Source organism: Pipistrellus kuhlii, unplaced genomic scaffold (genome assembly GCF_014108245.1).
Source record: "Pipistrellus kuhlii isolate mPipKuh1 unplaced genomic scaffold, mPipKuh1.p scaffold_m20_p_3, whole genome shotgun sequence".
Classification (NCBI taxonomy): Eukaryota; Metazoa; Chordata; class Mammalia; order Chiroptera; family Vespertilionidae; genus Pipistrellus; species Pipistrellus kuhlii.
The window spans coordinates 173,145,133-173,162,541 of NW_023425529.1; the positions used below are offsets into that span (position 1 = coordinate 173,145,133).

The 17,409-nt window shown below is 37.1% G+C and overlaps 1 protein-coding gene across 10 annotated transcripts in view; it reads left to right on the forward strand.

Moving 5' to 3' along the window:
• Positions 1-17,409, forward strand: part of GTF2E2 (general transcription factor IIE subunit 2) — a 78,575-nt gene that overhangs the window by 17,626 nt on the left and 43,540 nt on the right. For all 10 annotated transcript variants that reach the window (XR_006743011.1, XR_006743012.1, XM_036458283.2 and 7 more), the window contains exons 3-6: positions 2,686-2,777; positions 10,121-10,228; positions 12,562-12,744; positions 16,418-16,511. Coding sequence is in view for 8 of the 10 variants with exons in the window: in XM_036458283.2 (XP_036314176.1) it covers positions 2,686-2,777; positions 10,121-10,228; positions 12,562-12,744; positions 16,418-16,511 (477 nt within the window). In the remaining 2 variants the exon portion in view is untranslated. The remainder of the gene's footprint in view (positions 1-2,685; positions 2,778-10,120; positions 10,229-12,561; positions 12,745-16,417; positions 16,512-17,409) is intronic.

Sequence of the window (17,409 nt, forward strand, 5' to 3'; positions counted from 1 at the left end):
AATGTTTTTATTTATGGTGTATTATTTAAAGTTGTGGTCTAAGCATAACAGAATCAAAGTTTTTAATTACGGGGGTGACTATTAGAACAATAGTAGGCTATGTAAATGCTTGCTATATAGACTTATTTTAATTATAGGTAAATCACATTCTGAGGCCATAAAATACTAAAAAAAAACAACTCCCCCAACATTTCAGAAGTATAAATTTTGTTTGTTTGTTTTACACCTGAGGATGTTTTTCCATTGATTTTTAGAGAGAGTTGGAGAGGGAAAGATGAGAGAAATATCGATGTAAGAGAAACACTTGGTTATTTCTTGCATGGGTCCCCAACCAGATCCTAGGCCAGGAAGGAGTCTGCAACTGAGGTACGGTCCCTAGACCGGAATAGAACCTGGAACCCTTTAATCCAAAGGCCAGTGCTCTATCCACTGAGCCAAACTGGCTAGGGCATCATTTATTGTTTACTCTGGCTAGTAATGAGTTAAATGCTGGGGACCCTCTGGTAAACAAAACTATGTGGATAATGATTGACCTTTTAGTGCTTAATCTTAACATACTCTTCATTTTTTTTGTCTTCCCAGGTAGCTGTTTATACAGGATAAACTTTATATTACTTTACTAAAGTTAAGCAAGAAAACATTAGATGTACATTTATGAATTTTCATACTCTGACAAAATAGCCAATTTCTGATGGCATAATCTGTGTAAAAGGTTAGTTAATGATTTAATCACAGGGTTTATCCCTGGATTTGAATATATATCCTGCCACTTACTATTCTGTTTTTTTTTTGTTTTTTTTTTGTGGTGGTGTTTAAAAGTGGACAATAGTATCTTCTATTATAACTATGACTTTGGGGAGGGAATAAATGAAAAAATCATTTAGCAGGGTTTTTGGCAAATAGTAAATGTTCAATAAAGCTTAGTTACTACTATTGTTATAAGGGTCCTGGACATCTGAAAAGTGAACAATGTAGGTAGGTAGTATTTCATAATTGGAAAAATGAGTGGGAAAGTACACTTATATTGCATTCTCATTCTTACTATTGATATTTTGGGAAACATTAGTAAAGTAGACTTTAATGTGTCAAATAAACTACCAAAATTGTAACTGTTATTTTTAGATGAAAATTGCATATGAAGTCTCATTTTAGAGTCATGAAAGCATATTCAATAAAGCCTTTTAACTAATCTCAAAGGAGTATTGCCATCTAGAAACCGTTCTTTTGGACCTCTGACAATTGTTACATTTGACTTGTTGTTCTAATGCATTCTTTTGTTTAAATTATTATTATCAAGCTGGTACCAGACATTGACTCTCTCCCATTTTATTTAACCTCTGCTCTTATGTATCAGCCACATGGGAACTTCATAATTTCTGACCCGATGCTATACTAAAGTATACTTCTGAAATGTGTATGGGGGGGGGGGGGGGTTTAGTATTTATGACGAATTTTTTTTACTGGTTCTTGCTTGTGACTAAAGGAATGCATTTGTGTTGCAAGGTGGCATTAGATTTGTGCCTGTAAGAATGCAACAAAATGATAGATGTTCTGAAACAAATAGTCCTCTATACACATTGCCCCTCATTTCATGCTATCATTCTAGGCATCCATGTTTATGAAGTGTCAGTACTTACCAGTTCTTATTCCTAACTTATCTCTCAAGTTTACTTTAAAATAATTATGGTATCATTCTTTTTATTCTATTAATGCCCATTTGTTTTAACTTTATAAGCAGGAATTGATGTCATAAGTGACATATTGAACTCTTTATCCCCAGAAGTAACCACTTACTTCTCATGGTTTTAAATTTATTAGAAAAGCACTATGGCCAGTGTGGTTAGAGTGTTAGGTCGTCACACTGAAGGGTCTTGGTTGTATTCCAGATCGAAGACAATTACCTGGCTATGGCTGGTTGCTCAGTGGTTAGATTGTCATCCTGAGAACTGAAGGGTCTTGGGTTTGATTTCTGTCCAAGGGCTTGTACCTTAGTTTCAGGTTCAATCCCTAGTCCTGGTCGGGGCAGGTTTGGAAGGCAACCAGTTGTTGTGTCTCTCTCACATCAATGTTTCTCTTTCTCTTCCACCTCCTTCCTCCTTCCTCCACTCTCTAAAAGATCAATGGGAAAAAAATATCCTTGGGTGAAGATTAAAAAAAAGAAGAAGGCACATACCTGAGTTGTAGGTTCAGATCCCCACCCTGGTTGGAGTGCATGGGGGAGACAACCAATCTACGTGTGTGTCTCACATCGATGTTTCTCTCTCTCTTCTCTCCCTTCCACTCTCTCTAAAAACTATTGGGGGGAAAATCCTCTGGTGAGGATTAAAAATTTTTTAAAAAGAAAAATGATGAGATGAGATCTGTATTGTGTTTTGTTTAAAAAGTCTTCTGTTTATGGAGGGAAATCTAGTCAGAATTAAGGAAAGAGTGAGATAAAGTTACTTACAAAAGAAATGTATTTTAATGCTTTTGAATTACTATGTATACTTTGTTCCCTTCCTTAGTGAGACAATGGGTAGTTAATTATACACTCAAGGATTTTAACTTTTTACCGTTTTAGAATTCACTGGATAGAAAAATCTCAAACAGGAAAAATCTTTATCTGAGTAAAAGTCATCTTAGCTGCTTACAAGTCATAATCACATCTAATATGAAAATTTTATGTTTTTTGAACTTTGTTTTCAGATCATAGCAATGGATCATTTAACTTGAAAGCTCTTTCAGGAAGCTCTGGATATAAGTTTGGTGTTCTTGCTAAGATAGTGAATTATATGAAAGTAAGTACTTCTTTCAGGTAACAAAAATCCTATTTAACCTTTGGGCAAAAGGGGATTGGGATTTTCACATGTAAATTTATGTATGTCACATTTAAAAAAATTGTATATTTTCATATATGTAGTTTATTTTATGCCTATTATATCTCTAAAACAAAAAATAATGTTTTAAGCCTTTTATATTTAACTAGAGGTTTGGTGCATGAAATTCATGCACAGGATAGGGGATGTCCCTCAGCCCAGCCTGCACCCTCTTGCTATCTGGGAACCCCTTGGGGTATGTCTGATTGCTGGTTTAGGCCCGATCCAGTAGGACATCCCTCTCACAATCCGGGACTGCTTGCCTGCCTGCCTGCCTGCCTGATCACCCCTAACCACTCTGCCTGTCTGCCTGCCTCCCTCACGGCCTCACTCCTCTGTCTCCCTGTGTGATCACCTCTAACTACTTGCCTACCTGTCTGATCGCCCTTAACCACTTACCTGCCTGCCTGATTGCCCCTAACCACCTGTGCTCAGCCACCACCACCATGGCTTTGTTCAGAAGGATGTCTGGAAGGTCATTTGGCTGTCCAGTCTAATTAGTATATTACTTCTTTATTATTATAGAAGATTGACATTGCAGTGAGTCACCTAAGTATATTTAATTTACATTCAAGGATAAGACAGTACCTATTTGCAAAACCCCTAAGAAGAGAATATTACTTCCATTGATGTGAGAAGTAGAAAGTACATAGTTCAGGCAGGTGGTGGTGATGGATTTTCTACATCTTGGAGGAGAAAATTGGAGAATTACTGAGGGTCTTAGAAAAACATTAATTCATAAAATAATTTGAATTTAATGTTTGATGGAAGATTTAGTATTTATTGAAAAAAGTTTTAATAATTATAACATTTTGGCTTACTAAAGACTGAATCCTAACTTATTAAAGCAAAATTTATTTTATAACTAGGATGGTTACTTGATTTCAAATTTATACCCTTCATTTGGCAAACTCTTATTCCCATTTAATTAGTAGTTGTGTCACTTGAAAAGAATCAAAGTTCTGTATTTATAATTATTTCTAATTTTAGGTATCATTTAAAAAATAAAAATCAAGATTTTATGCTGAAATTTTCATAATTTAAAAGTCTTAGTGTCTGCCTCTGCCTATGTCCATTTAATTTCTAGTAGAAATCTGGTTTATAATTTCCCATTATCAAATACTATACATTGACACTTATCTTTCACTATTAATTTGAGCCATCTATTACCCCACCAGATAAACAATATACTGTTTGCAGCACTAAAATTGGGAATACCGAGGGAAAAATGTATGTCCTTGTGGCTGTCAGTGTTTTGAGGGAGATTGACATTTAAATGTCATGTTTTTGCTCTTTTGCCTAATAGTCTTCACTTACATAGATGACTCTTACTGTAATTTTTTTTAATCTAGGACAGTGTTCAAATTTTTACTTCTGTTCCCTAAAACAATTTTGAAAAGTTGTGTATTCCTTTGTACATATTTAAATTGATAACTACAGGTTTTCAGCAAAAATGGCAAAGGATAAAACTTCTGGCATATTGTAATATTTTAATGAAATAAAGCACTCTTTTTTATATTTAACAAAATCTAAATGCCATCATTAATTTAAAAAGAAAAAACGAAGCCCTGATGAGTGTGGCTCAGTTGGTTGAGCATTGTTCCAGGCACCAGAGCTTAAGACCTCAATTCCCAGACAGGGTACATGTCCAGGTTTGGGGCTCAATTGCCATTAGGGGGCATGCAGGAGGCAGTTGGTTGATGCTTCTCTCTCTCTCAAGTCAATAAAAACATTAAAAAAATTAAAATTAAAACAAAACTCAATGGTTGGAATTTTATTTTCCCCTTGAACTTACTTGTCCATCCTGTTACTCCCTCTATACTATATGCTAATGTTAGGTATTTTTATGCTTGAAAATCTTCTATTGAATATCAGTCAAACTTCTTTGCCACAATTATTTACATATATGTACACACACACACACACACACACACACAATACACACACGAACTAGGGGCACAGTGCATGAATTTGGGCACCTTGAACTGTGGGCCGAGGCTGCGGTGGGCACAGGGGCAGGTGTTGGCCCATCCTTTGCGCCCCTTCCTGCTGTGGCCCCTGGTCCCCTGTCTGCCAGCAGGCCCACTCCCGCTGCTCCCATGGCTGACAGCCCCGGCCCTGCTCGCACCTGCTGACCGTGTGGAGCGATTGGGCTGGCACCATCAGTTGTGAGTGGCAGCTGCTTCCCAGATTGCCCTCAGGAGCAGAGGGAAGTGGAGAAGCCCTCAGGGGTGATCGGGGCTGGCAGCTGCCACTCACACCCACTGATGGCGCCTAACATCAGAGCCAGCGCCAGGCACCAGCAGTAGGTGCAAGTGCTGGGCAGGAGTGCGGTATGCAGGAGCAAAGAATTTTCAGTAACCACCAGAGGCTCACTGCAGTGACAGCAACCGGCGCCCCGCCTTGGTCTGGTGCCCCTGCTTACCTGCTCCACCATCCCACTATGGCTGATGCTTGCCATGTTCTGTGCCCTGCTGCCTGCTTACCAATGCCTGCCATGTTCCATGTACACCCCCTAGTGGTCAGTGCACATCATAGTGACTGGGTGTTCGGTCTATTTGCATGTTAAGGTTTCATATATATAGGTTAGTGACCTGGTGCATGAAAGTTGTCCACATTAGAAGGGAATTAATTAGAGGAAATATTTTAATATTGTTATTTCCCCTTTCTCTATAATAAAAGTGTCAGTGATGAAAGAAAATTAGTAAAACGTATATGAAAATTTTCCTTCTGACAGAGTCTGGGGCACACCACGGAAACGAGTCAAGTCCCCACCCACCCATGTGTGCCTCTAAATCGTATGACTATCCCCACCCCCATTGGGCTAGATCCAGACCTGGCTGGCCCCACCCCTGTCAAGGCCTGCTGGGTGGGGGATGCAGCCTCAGGTCTCCTGGCCCATCACACACTGCGTGAGGCCCCTGTCAAACCTTGCTGAGCAGGGGGCACAACCTGAGTTCCCCTGTCAAGCCCCACCAGGCGGGGGACGCAGACTCAGGTCCCCTGCCCTGGCCCAGTGCCATGCAATCTCAGGTTCCTGAGATTATGGGAACTCGGCCTCCACTGTGGGCACAGCCATCTTTTGTTATGGGATCCCTGTCTCTGCTATGGGCACAGCCATTTTGTTATAGTGTGATGGTCAATTTGCATATTCCCTCCTTATTAGGATAGGATTAGAAATTTTTCCTTGTGACTATAATGCTCTAGGTATTAAAAATACGTTGGTTTGAGGTATCATAATTATTAGCACACAGTTGATTAGGATGCCTTATATAAAAATTTTGATTAAAATTTACTTTGTAATAATAATTCAATAGAAATACATTTTTAAAAAATGAAATGAGCCCTGGTTAATGTTCTCAGTGGTTAGCGTGTTGCCCCACATACTGAAGGGTTGCGTGTTTGATTCCTGGTTAAGGGTACTTAACCTGGGTTGCGGGTTCAATCCCCAGCCCCAGTCAGGTTGCTTGTGGGAGATAATCAATCACTGTCGATGTCTCCTACTCCATTCCTCCATCCCTCCCTTCCAGTCTCTCTGAAAAGCAATGGAAAAAATATCCTCCGGTGAGGGTTAACAACAAAAATTTTTGTTTTAATCAAATGCATGGTGCTATTTTTCTTCTATTAGTAATTCTTGTATTTGGAGAGAGAGAGGGTGAGGAGCGGGAGGGAGGGAGAGAGGGAAAGGGAAATTAATTATTGATAGAATGAAACAGGATTTGGCAGCAATTTCTGTTCTTATTTTTAGATTTTGTAGGTTTAAGTGCTGAGAAATAAATGGGTATATAAACATATATTCTAATGGGAGTTTTATGATAGCAAAATCTTGCAAGTTATATGCCAAAATTCACTTAGTGATTTATCATCAACCATCCATCAATTGATAGTTCTGTTAGGCCCTCCTTCAGTTTTGCTGAAAACAAAATGATGTGAACTGCCTAACTTGCCAAGGGATTTGTTATCTGGTCCTTAACCATTGACTTCTTTAGTTTCTAGGAGTATATCAGAAAGGCTTTACCAGGACTTAGCAAGTGTCTCATTATATCATTTCTCCCTCTTACCCTGTAGGTACTCTGTAATCTGTTACAATCAGAAGTGGTTGAGAAAATAAAAATACTAATTTCAGTACAGCTTTGCCAATGTGGTTTTTCATAAAATGCTTTTATCTTATGTATATAAATACATTTTTGTCAAAACCCTCAGGCTGAAGGCTTAGCTTATTTGATTTATGGGAAGTATTTCCCGATTAACGAAGCTAGCCTCCATTGTCAAACCAACCAGCTATATCATAAAATATCTCCTACTTTTAAGTTCAAATAAATAGGTTAATACACATTTTAAATATGTTTTAATTGATTTCAGAGTGGAAGGGAGAGGGAGAGAGAGAGAAACATCAATGATGAACTAGAATCATTGATTGGCTGCCTCCTGCCTGCTTCCTTCTGGGGACCGAGCCTACAATGCAGGTATGTGTCCAGCCTGGGAATCGAACCATGACCTCCTGGTTCATAGGTTGATGCTTAACCACTGAGACACACTGGCTGGGCACTATACATTTTAAATAATATAAAAACTACTGAGAAATAAATTATACAATGCATACTAAAAGATATTACTAAGGTAATTGAGGTGAAAATTATATAGATCAAATAGAATTAATATATCAATTTTTATAATTAAAGAACAAATAGGCTGTTTATCATGTTACATTGAATCATCCTATATAACAAAGAGGTAATATGCAAATTGACATCATTCTAACACACAAGATGGCCACCCCCATGTGGACACAAAATGGCTGCCACAAGATGGCCAGCAGGGAAAGGCAGTTGTGGGCGATAGGTCAGCAGGGTAGGGCAGTTGGGAGGGACCAGTACTGCAAGGGAGGGCAGTTGGGGGCGACCAGGCCTGCAGGGGAGGACAGTTGCAGGGGTCCAAGCCTGCAGGGGAGGGCAGTTAGGGGTGACTGTGCAGGCAGGGGAGGGCAGTTAGGGGCAATCAGGCCTGCAGGGGAGGAGTTAGGTGTCGATCAGGTGGCAGGGAGTGGTTAGGGGGTGATCACGCTGGCAGGCAAAAGTGGTTAGGGGCAATCGGGCAGGCAGGCAGGCGAGCAGTTGGGAGCCAGCAGTCCTGGATTATGAGAAAGGATGTCTGACTGCCCATTTAGGCAGGATCCCCAAAGGCAGTCAGTCAGACATCCCTTGAGGGGGTCCCAGATTGGAGAGGGTACAGGCTTGGCTGAGGGCCATACCCCCCACACCCACATGCATGAATTTCCTGCACAGGGCCTGTAGTAAATTACATAATAAAATACTTATGAAGTAAGGGATATGGAAAAAGGTGTATTACTGCTTTTGTGAATGTGTGCCTTTATCTTCTAATCCCTGATATTCAGCTTTTAGATATAAATAAAAGGTAGTGATTCAGAAATAACTATATTAATAACTTTATTTTGGGATATTTAATGGAAAAGGATAAGTATTGTTAAAAATGAATTGGGCCTTGACTGTTGTGTCTTAGTTGATTGGGCTTCATCCCATGCACCAGGAGGTCACTGTTTTGATTCCAGTCAGGACACATGCCCAGCTTGTGGGCTCAATCCCCAGAAGGGGGCGTACAGGAGGCAGCTAATGGATGTTTCTCTCTCATCAATGTTTCTCCTTTTCCTCTAAAAAAAAAAAAAAAAAAAAAAATCAATGAAAATATTAGAAAAAAGAATTGGTCTTAAAGCTAGCTATTACTTTTGTAATAGGAGGTAGGAATATTAAACTGGTTAGAAGATGTAATGAGAATTACATCTAATTACAATAAAAATTTCATGATAGGATTTGACAAAATAGGTTTTAAACTTTCACAATGAATAATTCACACTTAATCTAAAATAATTTGTATGCAGTTTTTGTGGGTTTTATGGAGATAATTTGAACAATTTGGTAGTCCTGGAAAATACTTCTGTTATATGTAAAAGAATCAGCCTCCTTACTTGATACTGTTTCAGTTCTTTCAATGTGCTTTTTCTTCAAGCTAATAAATATTCAAGGAGTGAATTTTGGGAATTGCTGAGGAAAATGACATATTTAAATACTTGAAACAATTGAGTTTTATTAGATGTTTCTTACCAGTGGTCCCTTTGCTCTTATTAGATTCTTCCAAAGAGTGATGCCTTCTTGGATAGTACAGCATGGAAGTGGAATGTGTGGAGATAGAAGAGACAGAGTTCTTTAAATGAAATTGCTCTCAATTGCCCATGAACTATAATGTATCAGAATTTAGAAAGCCCTGTTAGGGGCCAGAATATCCCATTTTGAACTGTTGGAAAAATACGTAACGCTGAAAAGGACAAGAAGCTATAATAGTGGGTAGTCTGTGACACCTCAGTTATCTTTATAAAAGCTTTCCCCAAATATTTTTCTGACTTGTGTTTTTTTGAGGCACTAGAGTTTATTACACCTCCTGGCAATGCATTATAAATTTGGGTGGAAGTGCAAGTTTTACCCCTTTTTTTGAATGAGGGTAGGGCCTCTTTGAGAGAGGAAAAAATACATGTGAAAGGTGATCTGTTAATTGATTCTTGGAAAGTTTTCAACAGTCCCTTGTGAAGTCTTTTTGAAGATCTTATAAAACCAAGAACTTAAAGGTAGCAACAAAAAAGCTCCTTATATGCCGTAACCAGTTTGGCTCAGTGGATAAAGTGTCGGCTTGCGGACTGAAGGGTCCCAGATTCGATTCCGGTCAAGGGTATGTACCTTGGTTGCAGGCACATCCCCTTTACCAGAATCGAACCTGGGACCTTTCAGTTCACAGGCCAATGCTCTTTCCACTGAGACAAACTGGTTTCGGCAAGGGTATATTTTCTTACAGCCTTTATCATCAGTCGTGGATTTTTGCCAACATAATAGGTAAAAAAAATCTCTTGGTATAGGTTGAGTATCTTTGTATTTAAGGTCATTGCTTTCTTTTTCTGTGATTTATGTGTTCCTCTCTTTGGGTTATTTTCCTGTTAGATTTTTGGAACCCTTAAAATATTAGGAAGATTAGTTCCTTTGATGATGTTGCAAATATTTTCTCTCTGTTTAACATTTGATTTTATAGGACTCTGAGTTTGAATCTGGTTCTGTCTGATTTTATAGTCTATTTTTTTCATCACTATAATTGTCCTACTTCAAATAATGCATGTTCTACATTGCTGAAATGATTTATTTACTTGTAACTATTATTTAATGCATCTAGCATTGAAGAATTCCAATGTTATCTCCCCCAAATAGACGCGTCATCAGCGAGGAGATACACATCCTCTAACTTTAGAAGAAATTTTGGATGAAACACAACATTTAGATATTGGACTCAAGCAGAAACAATGGCTAATGTCTGAGGTAAGAATAGGCTTAAAATATTATTAAAAAAAAATAGTTGATTACCGTGAAATAAGTACTATAACTAGGGTTTTTAATATATCGAGACTGATAATTGTTTTCACTTTTTCATAAAAGAATTGGTAGAGTCTTTATTTTGTAAACATTTTAAGATTATTTTATTTTCATACAATCTACACTAATAAAAGAGAAATATGCAAATTGACTGTCACTTCATGGTACCCACCAGCCAACAGAAGTGAGTATGCAAATTAACCTGACAAAGATGGCAGGGGCCCCTCCCCCCAGCTGCTCTGGGCCTCTGGGCAGCATGCATGCAGGCGTGGAGTGGCCGGGTGGGCAGGGCACCTGCTATGTCGGGCAGGGTGGGGGACAGAGGGAGCTACAGGAGCAGTGCTCCTGTTGGAGCAAAGACTAAAGGCTTCGTCCGGAGTGAAGACCTGGGTCCCAGATGCCTGAGGAAAACTGGTGCCAGCAGCCAGGGGAAGGAAGGCCTATTGCATGAATCTTCGGGCAGCCGGCCTCTAATCTTATATGTCTGCTTAAAAGTGTCAAAGACTTTAGTATAAAAGTTATAAAAAGTCAGCCATTGTATTCCATTTATTTTTGTTTTTTAATTAAAAAATATTTTTATTGATTTCAGAGAGGAATGGAAAAAGAGATAGAAATATCAGAGAGAATTCATTTATCGGCTGCCTTCTGCATGCTCCCTACTGGGGACCGATTGTGCAGTCTGGGCATGTGCGCTGACTGAGTATCAAAACGTGATCCCCTGGTTCACAGGTTGACAATCAGTGAGCCATTCTGGCCCAGCAAGTTTTTGTGTTAATTGTTTTTTAAATACATTTTTATTGATATTTTTAGAGAGAGGAAGGGAGAAGGAAAGGGATAGAAACATCAAAGATTAGAGAGAATCATTGATCTTATGCCTACTGAACGACCTTATTGGGGATTGAGTCCGCAACCTGAGCATGTGCCTGACTGACTGGAAATGGAACCAGGGACCTCTTGGTTTATGGACCAATGCCTAACCATTTGGCAACACTGGCCAGGCTCCATTATTTTTTACTAAATAATTGTTGCTTATTTTGAATTGCTGAATTTAAAATGTATGTGTTGGGAAATTGGTTTTTATAAGTGTTTTGGGACATTGAAAGCATGAGGTATTGTAGGGATAGCAAGAGTATTACTAGTAGTATAATTTGATAGTTTTATGTTACTGCCTTTACTAGGTAACTTGGAAGAATAATTATGAACATTGTGTATATAAACACAGCATTGGAAGAAAAGGAATCCCAAACCAATCAGTGACTATGCTAATATGGAAATGGATAACAATTTTAAAAATTCAGATATTTGCTGCTTTTTTGTTTAAATATGAAATGACAATTTAGAAGACTGTTTTCTAAGACCAGTGCTATATTTTAAAGACCAAATGTAAAATTCTTACAATATAATTCAATTAATTTATTTTACCAAGTGAAATAATTTTCTTGATTTTCATAATATAAATGAATCAGTTAATCACTATCATTGTAGCTCATTGTATTAATGATATACAAATAGTGGTAATCCACATTTAAATTTTATTGCTATACCTAATCTTGGAATTTCACAGACTACAGATATTAAAGATTACATTTATTACTATTTTATTCTCCCTCCTCCTTTGTTTCTTTTTGTTCTCCTTTCAGGGTCAGGCTGGCAGCTGCAAAAGAAAATAGGGTTGCTTTCTTGAAGAGTTTTCTTCTGATATTTGCTGAACAACAGAACTGACTAGGAACACAATCATATTCAGTAATTCCTATGTTCCTACTCAGTTTCATTCTTATATGCACTAGTTTGGTCCTTTTCATTTCCTTCCACAGCTGCTATTTGATACCAAGTGGGGCAGACTGGCTGTTGATATCTTCATCTCAATGTAGTGTTTATCCCATAATGGCAATATGCAATAAACTATATACTTTGAGAGTGGGATAGGCAATACCCAGTTTACTTTGTCTATTAATGTTAATAGCTGTTTTATTGATTCTTACCTCTTTAGTTTTCCAAAAGAATGTGGGTAAAGCTTTCTTCAAAGTAGTTGTGATAAAATGGTTTATTTCTCATCAAAATAATTTATATAATTAATTTTCTTTGATAAAAATTGAGCACCATGCTGATCTCTATAGTCTTTTATTTTGGATCATGGATGTTCAGGATTTTAGATTTACTAGTTGATATACATAAGATACTTTCAATTTGCCATTAATTGGATATTGTATTTTTAAAATAATTAGTGGAGTTTGAGCTTTTCTTTTTGTTAATATGTTAAAATTGTGTCATTGTTACAGGCATTAGTCAATAATCCCAAAATTGAAGTAATAGATGGGAAGTATGCCTTCAAGCCCAAGTACAATTTAAAAGATAAGAAGGCTCTGCTTAGGCTCTTAGATAAGCATGACCAGCGAGGCTTAGGAGGAATTCTTCTAGAAGATATAGAGGAAGGACTGCCCAATTCCCAGAAAGCTGTCAAGGTAACTTTTCTTTCTATGCTTTAATATAATTTGAATTAATAATGTCATTTCACTTTTTTAAAAAAGCAAGAATTTTAAAATTTTTATTTTTATCTTCACCTGAGGATATTAGAAGTATTGAGCTGGCACCGGTTTGGCTCAATGGATGATAGAGCGTCGACCTGCGGACTGAAAGGTCCTGGGTTCGATTCCGGTCAAGGGCATGTATAATACCTTGGTTGCGGGCACACCTCCAGTAGGGGGTGTGCAAGAGGCAGCTGGTCGATGATTCTCTCTCATCGACGTTTCTAACTCTCTATCCCTCTCTCTCCCTCTCTGTGAAAAATCAATAAAATATATTAAAAAAAAGAAGTATTGATGTGAGAAACATTGATCTGTTGCCTCCCATATGAATTCTGACTGGACAATAATTTGATGTACGGGACAATACTCCAACTAAGCCACCTGGCTGGGCTAAATTTTTATTTTTAAAGCCTTCTTCATATATACTTGGGGTTGTGGTGGGGCAGTTGAAAATTTGAAATTTGTGTTTGTGCTACTGAGCATAGCCATTTTTGTGTACCTGTGACAGCTCCCTTTTGTGATGATGATATGTGTGATTTTTTTTGACTCTTCAGAATGTTTCTGGAAAGTTTTGCCCTGGCCAGTGGTTCAGTTGGTTACAACATTGTCCCATATACCAAAAGGTGGCAGGTTCCATTCTAGGTCAGGCGCAATACGGGAGGCAACTGATGTATGTTTCTCTTGCATTGATGTCTCTGTCTCGCTCAAAAATCAATAAAACATATGCGTGAGTGAGAATTTAAAAGTCATACAGATGCTGAAACCAGTTTGGCTCAGCGGTAGAGCATCGGTCTGTGGACTGAAGGGTCCCAGGTTCGATTCCGGTCAAGGGCACGTACATTGGTTGCGGGCACATCCCTGGTGGAGGTGTGCAGGAGGCAGCTGGTCGATGTTTCTCTCTCATCGATGTTTCTAGCTCTCTATCTCTCTCCCTTCCTCTCTGTAAAAAATCAATAAAATATATTTTAAAAAAAAAAGTCATACAGATTACATTTCCTGTTTAAATTTGAGGCTCACAGGGAAAGGCTGCTTAGTCTCTATTCTTCACAGTCACTGATGATAAATGCTAACCTGTAAGCAGGTTCAGTATTTTTGTTACCTGTTGGAAAAAATTACTCTCTTCTCTCCTCTATCTTTTGGTAATTCAGTTACATATATTAGACCTTTTGGTGTTATCCCACAAATTTCTGAGGCTCTGTATAAATATGTTTCCAACCTGTCTTTTGTTTGTTAAGTCCACTAACTTTTCTTTACTTCCAATTTGTTAAGCCCAATTGGTGAATTTTTTATTTTAGATAATATATTTTTCATTTCTAGACTCTATATTCTTTATGCTTTCTTTTTTGAAATTTCATTCTTTACAAGCAAATTTCCTTTTACCCCCTTGAATATAATATATTATATAGTTGCTTCTTGGAGCTGGTCTGCACTGACTCTTTGTCTCTTGAATTTCCTGTTACTTCATATATCTAATAAATTTCTGTTAGATAATGTTCTGTTTACTGAATATTGTAAAACAGGATTCTGTTTTACACCTCCAAAGAATGTTTTTGTTTGTTGGTTTTGTTTTTAAGTGATCAGGTATCTTGGCTAGACTGCATTCCAGACTTTCTTTTCTACAGTGGGTGGCGTATGATCTGTTTTGTTCTTTTAGCTCTTTTACTTTTTTGAAAAATGTCCAGAATTTATAGTACTTTTCTGTGTGAGGGTTGGGTTGGTCTCTTAGGAGCTACTTGACCATTGCTAGAAGCCTGACCCTTTTAAGATTTTTAAGTTAGAAAGTATCTACTGGTAAGCTTAACCTGCAGAAATGCTGCAAATGAAATGGACCAAAGTATATAAATTATTTACTTTGTAGATGTTAAAAATGTAGAATTACTGAATTCTAGCTTAACGGATGAGAGTGCTAGCTATGTTTCCTCCTCTTTTTTTTTTTTTTTTTGTGTGTGTGTGTGTGTGTGTGTGTTTTATAATATATATTTTATGGATTTTTTGCAGAAGGGAGAGGGATAGAGAGAAACATCCATCAGAGAGAAACATCCATCAGCTGCCTCCTGCACACCATCCACTGGGGATGTGCCCAAAACCAAGGTACATGCCCTTGACTGAAATCGAACCTGGGACCCTTTAGTCCACAGGCCGACGCTCTATCCACTGAGCCAAACGAGTTAGGGCTGTTTTTTGTGTGTTTTTTTTGTTTTTTCCTCCCATTTTTTCTTAGGGACCAGCATTATTACTATGCAGTAGGCTTTTCATTACATTCTTAATAGAACAGTGACATAAACTGGTAATTGTTTATTCTATTTTAGATAATTTTGTGATGTAAAGTTACTTTGATACTCTATCTTTAGTGGCCGTGTTTCCTAAGGATTAGAGCTTAAGCTTATTTCATTTTTAGGAGGGATTATTTCTAAATTGTCTGAACCCAGAATGTTTATTCTATTCTTACTACCTGGGAGCAGTGAAGTCTATTTTATTATTTACAAAAATATTTTAAACCATGTTATGTATAATTTACATAAAAATAAAGGGATAGAGGGAAATAGATTTAGTCAATGTTTTAATAAGGATTTAGCATAGCAAGCCTTTGTACCAAGTATATATTGGCAAACATCAGAAAGATGAAAGAATATTATTATATGTCCTTTTAGCAAAGTGAGATGGCAAAGATTCATATCACACAATTTTGTATGATGAAGTCCTTCTTGTTGAATAACTGATTAAAAATACTCTTCTTTATGTCTTTCGAAATAGATTGTTCACATTGATTTGTAAGCTTGAGATTATTCATCTGTGGTATTGTCATCTAAGCACTTTTAGTTTGAGACCATTTCTGTGATGCATTTTACTGTCAGTAGAGTCCAAACTTTCAGACCTCACAGACCACCAGTGGTCCACGGACCACCGGTTGGTGACCTCTGGTCTAAAGTGCTGCTCTCAGGCTTTTTCATTCTTGTTCTCATTAATAATAGTGAAACATCTTTCAGTTTTCTTGTCATTGCTCTGAGTAGTAGAAAATAAATTCTGAATTGTCAGTTGTGCCAAGAAAGGTGAAAGACAACAAAGTTTCCCCAGTCTTTTATATTTTCTTGGTGGATGATGCAGTAATTTGGGCAATAAGAAAACTGAAATGTGGCTATTTCACTGTAGCATTACAATTCTAGGTGATTTGATCATTCTTCCATTTTCTTATTTTAGCTTTTAAAACATACTTGGAAATAATTGAGGTGTAATGATGAGTAAGTAGCAAAATATTTCAAGGTATAGGGAAAAGTGAAAACACTAAAATCTGCCCATTTTTCTTAGATTAATAAAAAGGTCCTGTGGTCCCAAATTGTAATTGTCACACATACTGAATTTTTTTCTGTTTCTTTTAAAATAGGTATTTTTTTCTGTACTTTGAAAGACCTCTAAGAATAAACGTCTTGAAATATCAACTCTTAATTATAGTCAGAACTGCTTAAGAAACTCAAGAACTGAAATTGGTATACTGAGGGTTAAAAGAAATGGAAGTCCTTTGTTGTAAAAAAAAAAAAAAAAAAGAAGAAGAAGAAGAAAGAATAGTTGGGTATTGATGGAGTTAACTGAAAAATTTTCCTTTATTTTGAAGGCTTTAGGGGACCAGATATTATTTGTAAATCGTCCTGATAAGAAGAAAATTCTTTTCTTCAATGATAAAAGCTGTCAATTTTCTGTGGACGAAGGTAAGACTTTCTGTAATAATACTTTCTTTAGTTTGCAAGTATGTTACAAATTTAAGGTGACAAAATTTATAATATACAATTTATAACTCAAATTTTATAATACTGCCTTTTTTTTTTTTTTTTTAAAGCATTGTCATCACTTAGAACAGAGCTAATACCTCCTAATGTAATTTGAAAGAGTTCAGGTTAATTGTAGCACTTGGAATCATGCTATAGCAGTTTGCCTATACAGTAGGTCTTCGGGTTATGTGGGAGATATGTTCCTACGGTGCAATATAACATGATTTTCACCGTAAGTTGGAACCCACCTACAAAGCACCTCATCACTCACATGGAGCACACACACAGCAGTAATGAAGTGAAACAGTAAAAAAAATTTAAAAGAAAGATAACAATTCCTGACCTTTACTTGTGGTAAATAAATAATAAAAACATGAAGCACATATGTACATATGTCTATATGACAGAAATTTTTTTTTTAAATAAAGACTATAAATGGGAGATGGTGAGGTAACCACCAAACGATGTATGTCGAGTCCAGCGTAACCCGAGGACTGCCTGTATAGCACGATGCTTGTATTTTATGATTTCTTATGCTTGTAGTTCAGTTGTACAAAAAAAAAAAAAAAAAAAAGAGTTTATTTCTTGATTATTTTTAAAAATACTACTTCGTATCTTGATATGAAAAGTTTATGCATGTTGGGAAAAAGTTGTTGATGACTGATACTCTCGTAAGTAACTTCTCTTTTGATTATCATATTATATGATTGCCCACCATGTCCTGCCCATTTAGGAATTTATGATCAGATTACCTTGTGAAATTATTTTCCGTAAAACTGTTTTTGTGGAGGGTTTTTTGTCTACAGTGTGGTAGCAACAAATAGACTAATACAGTTGT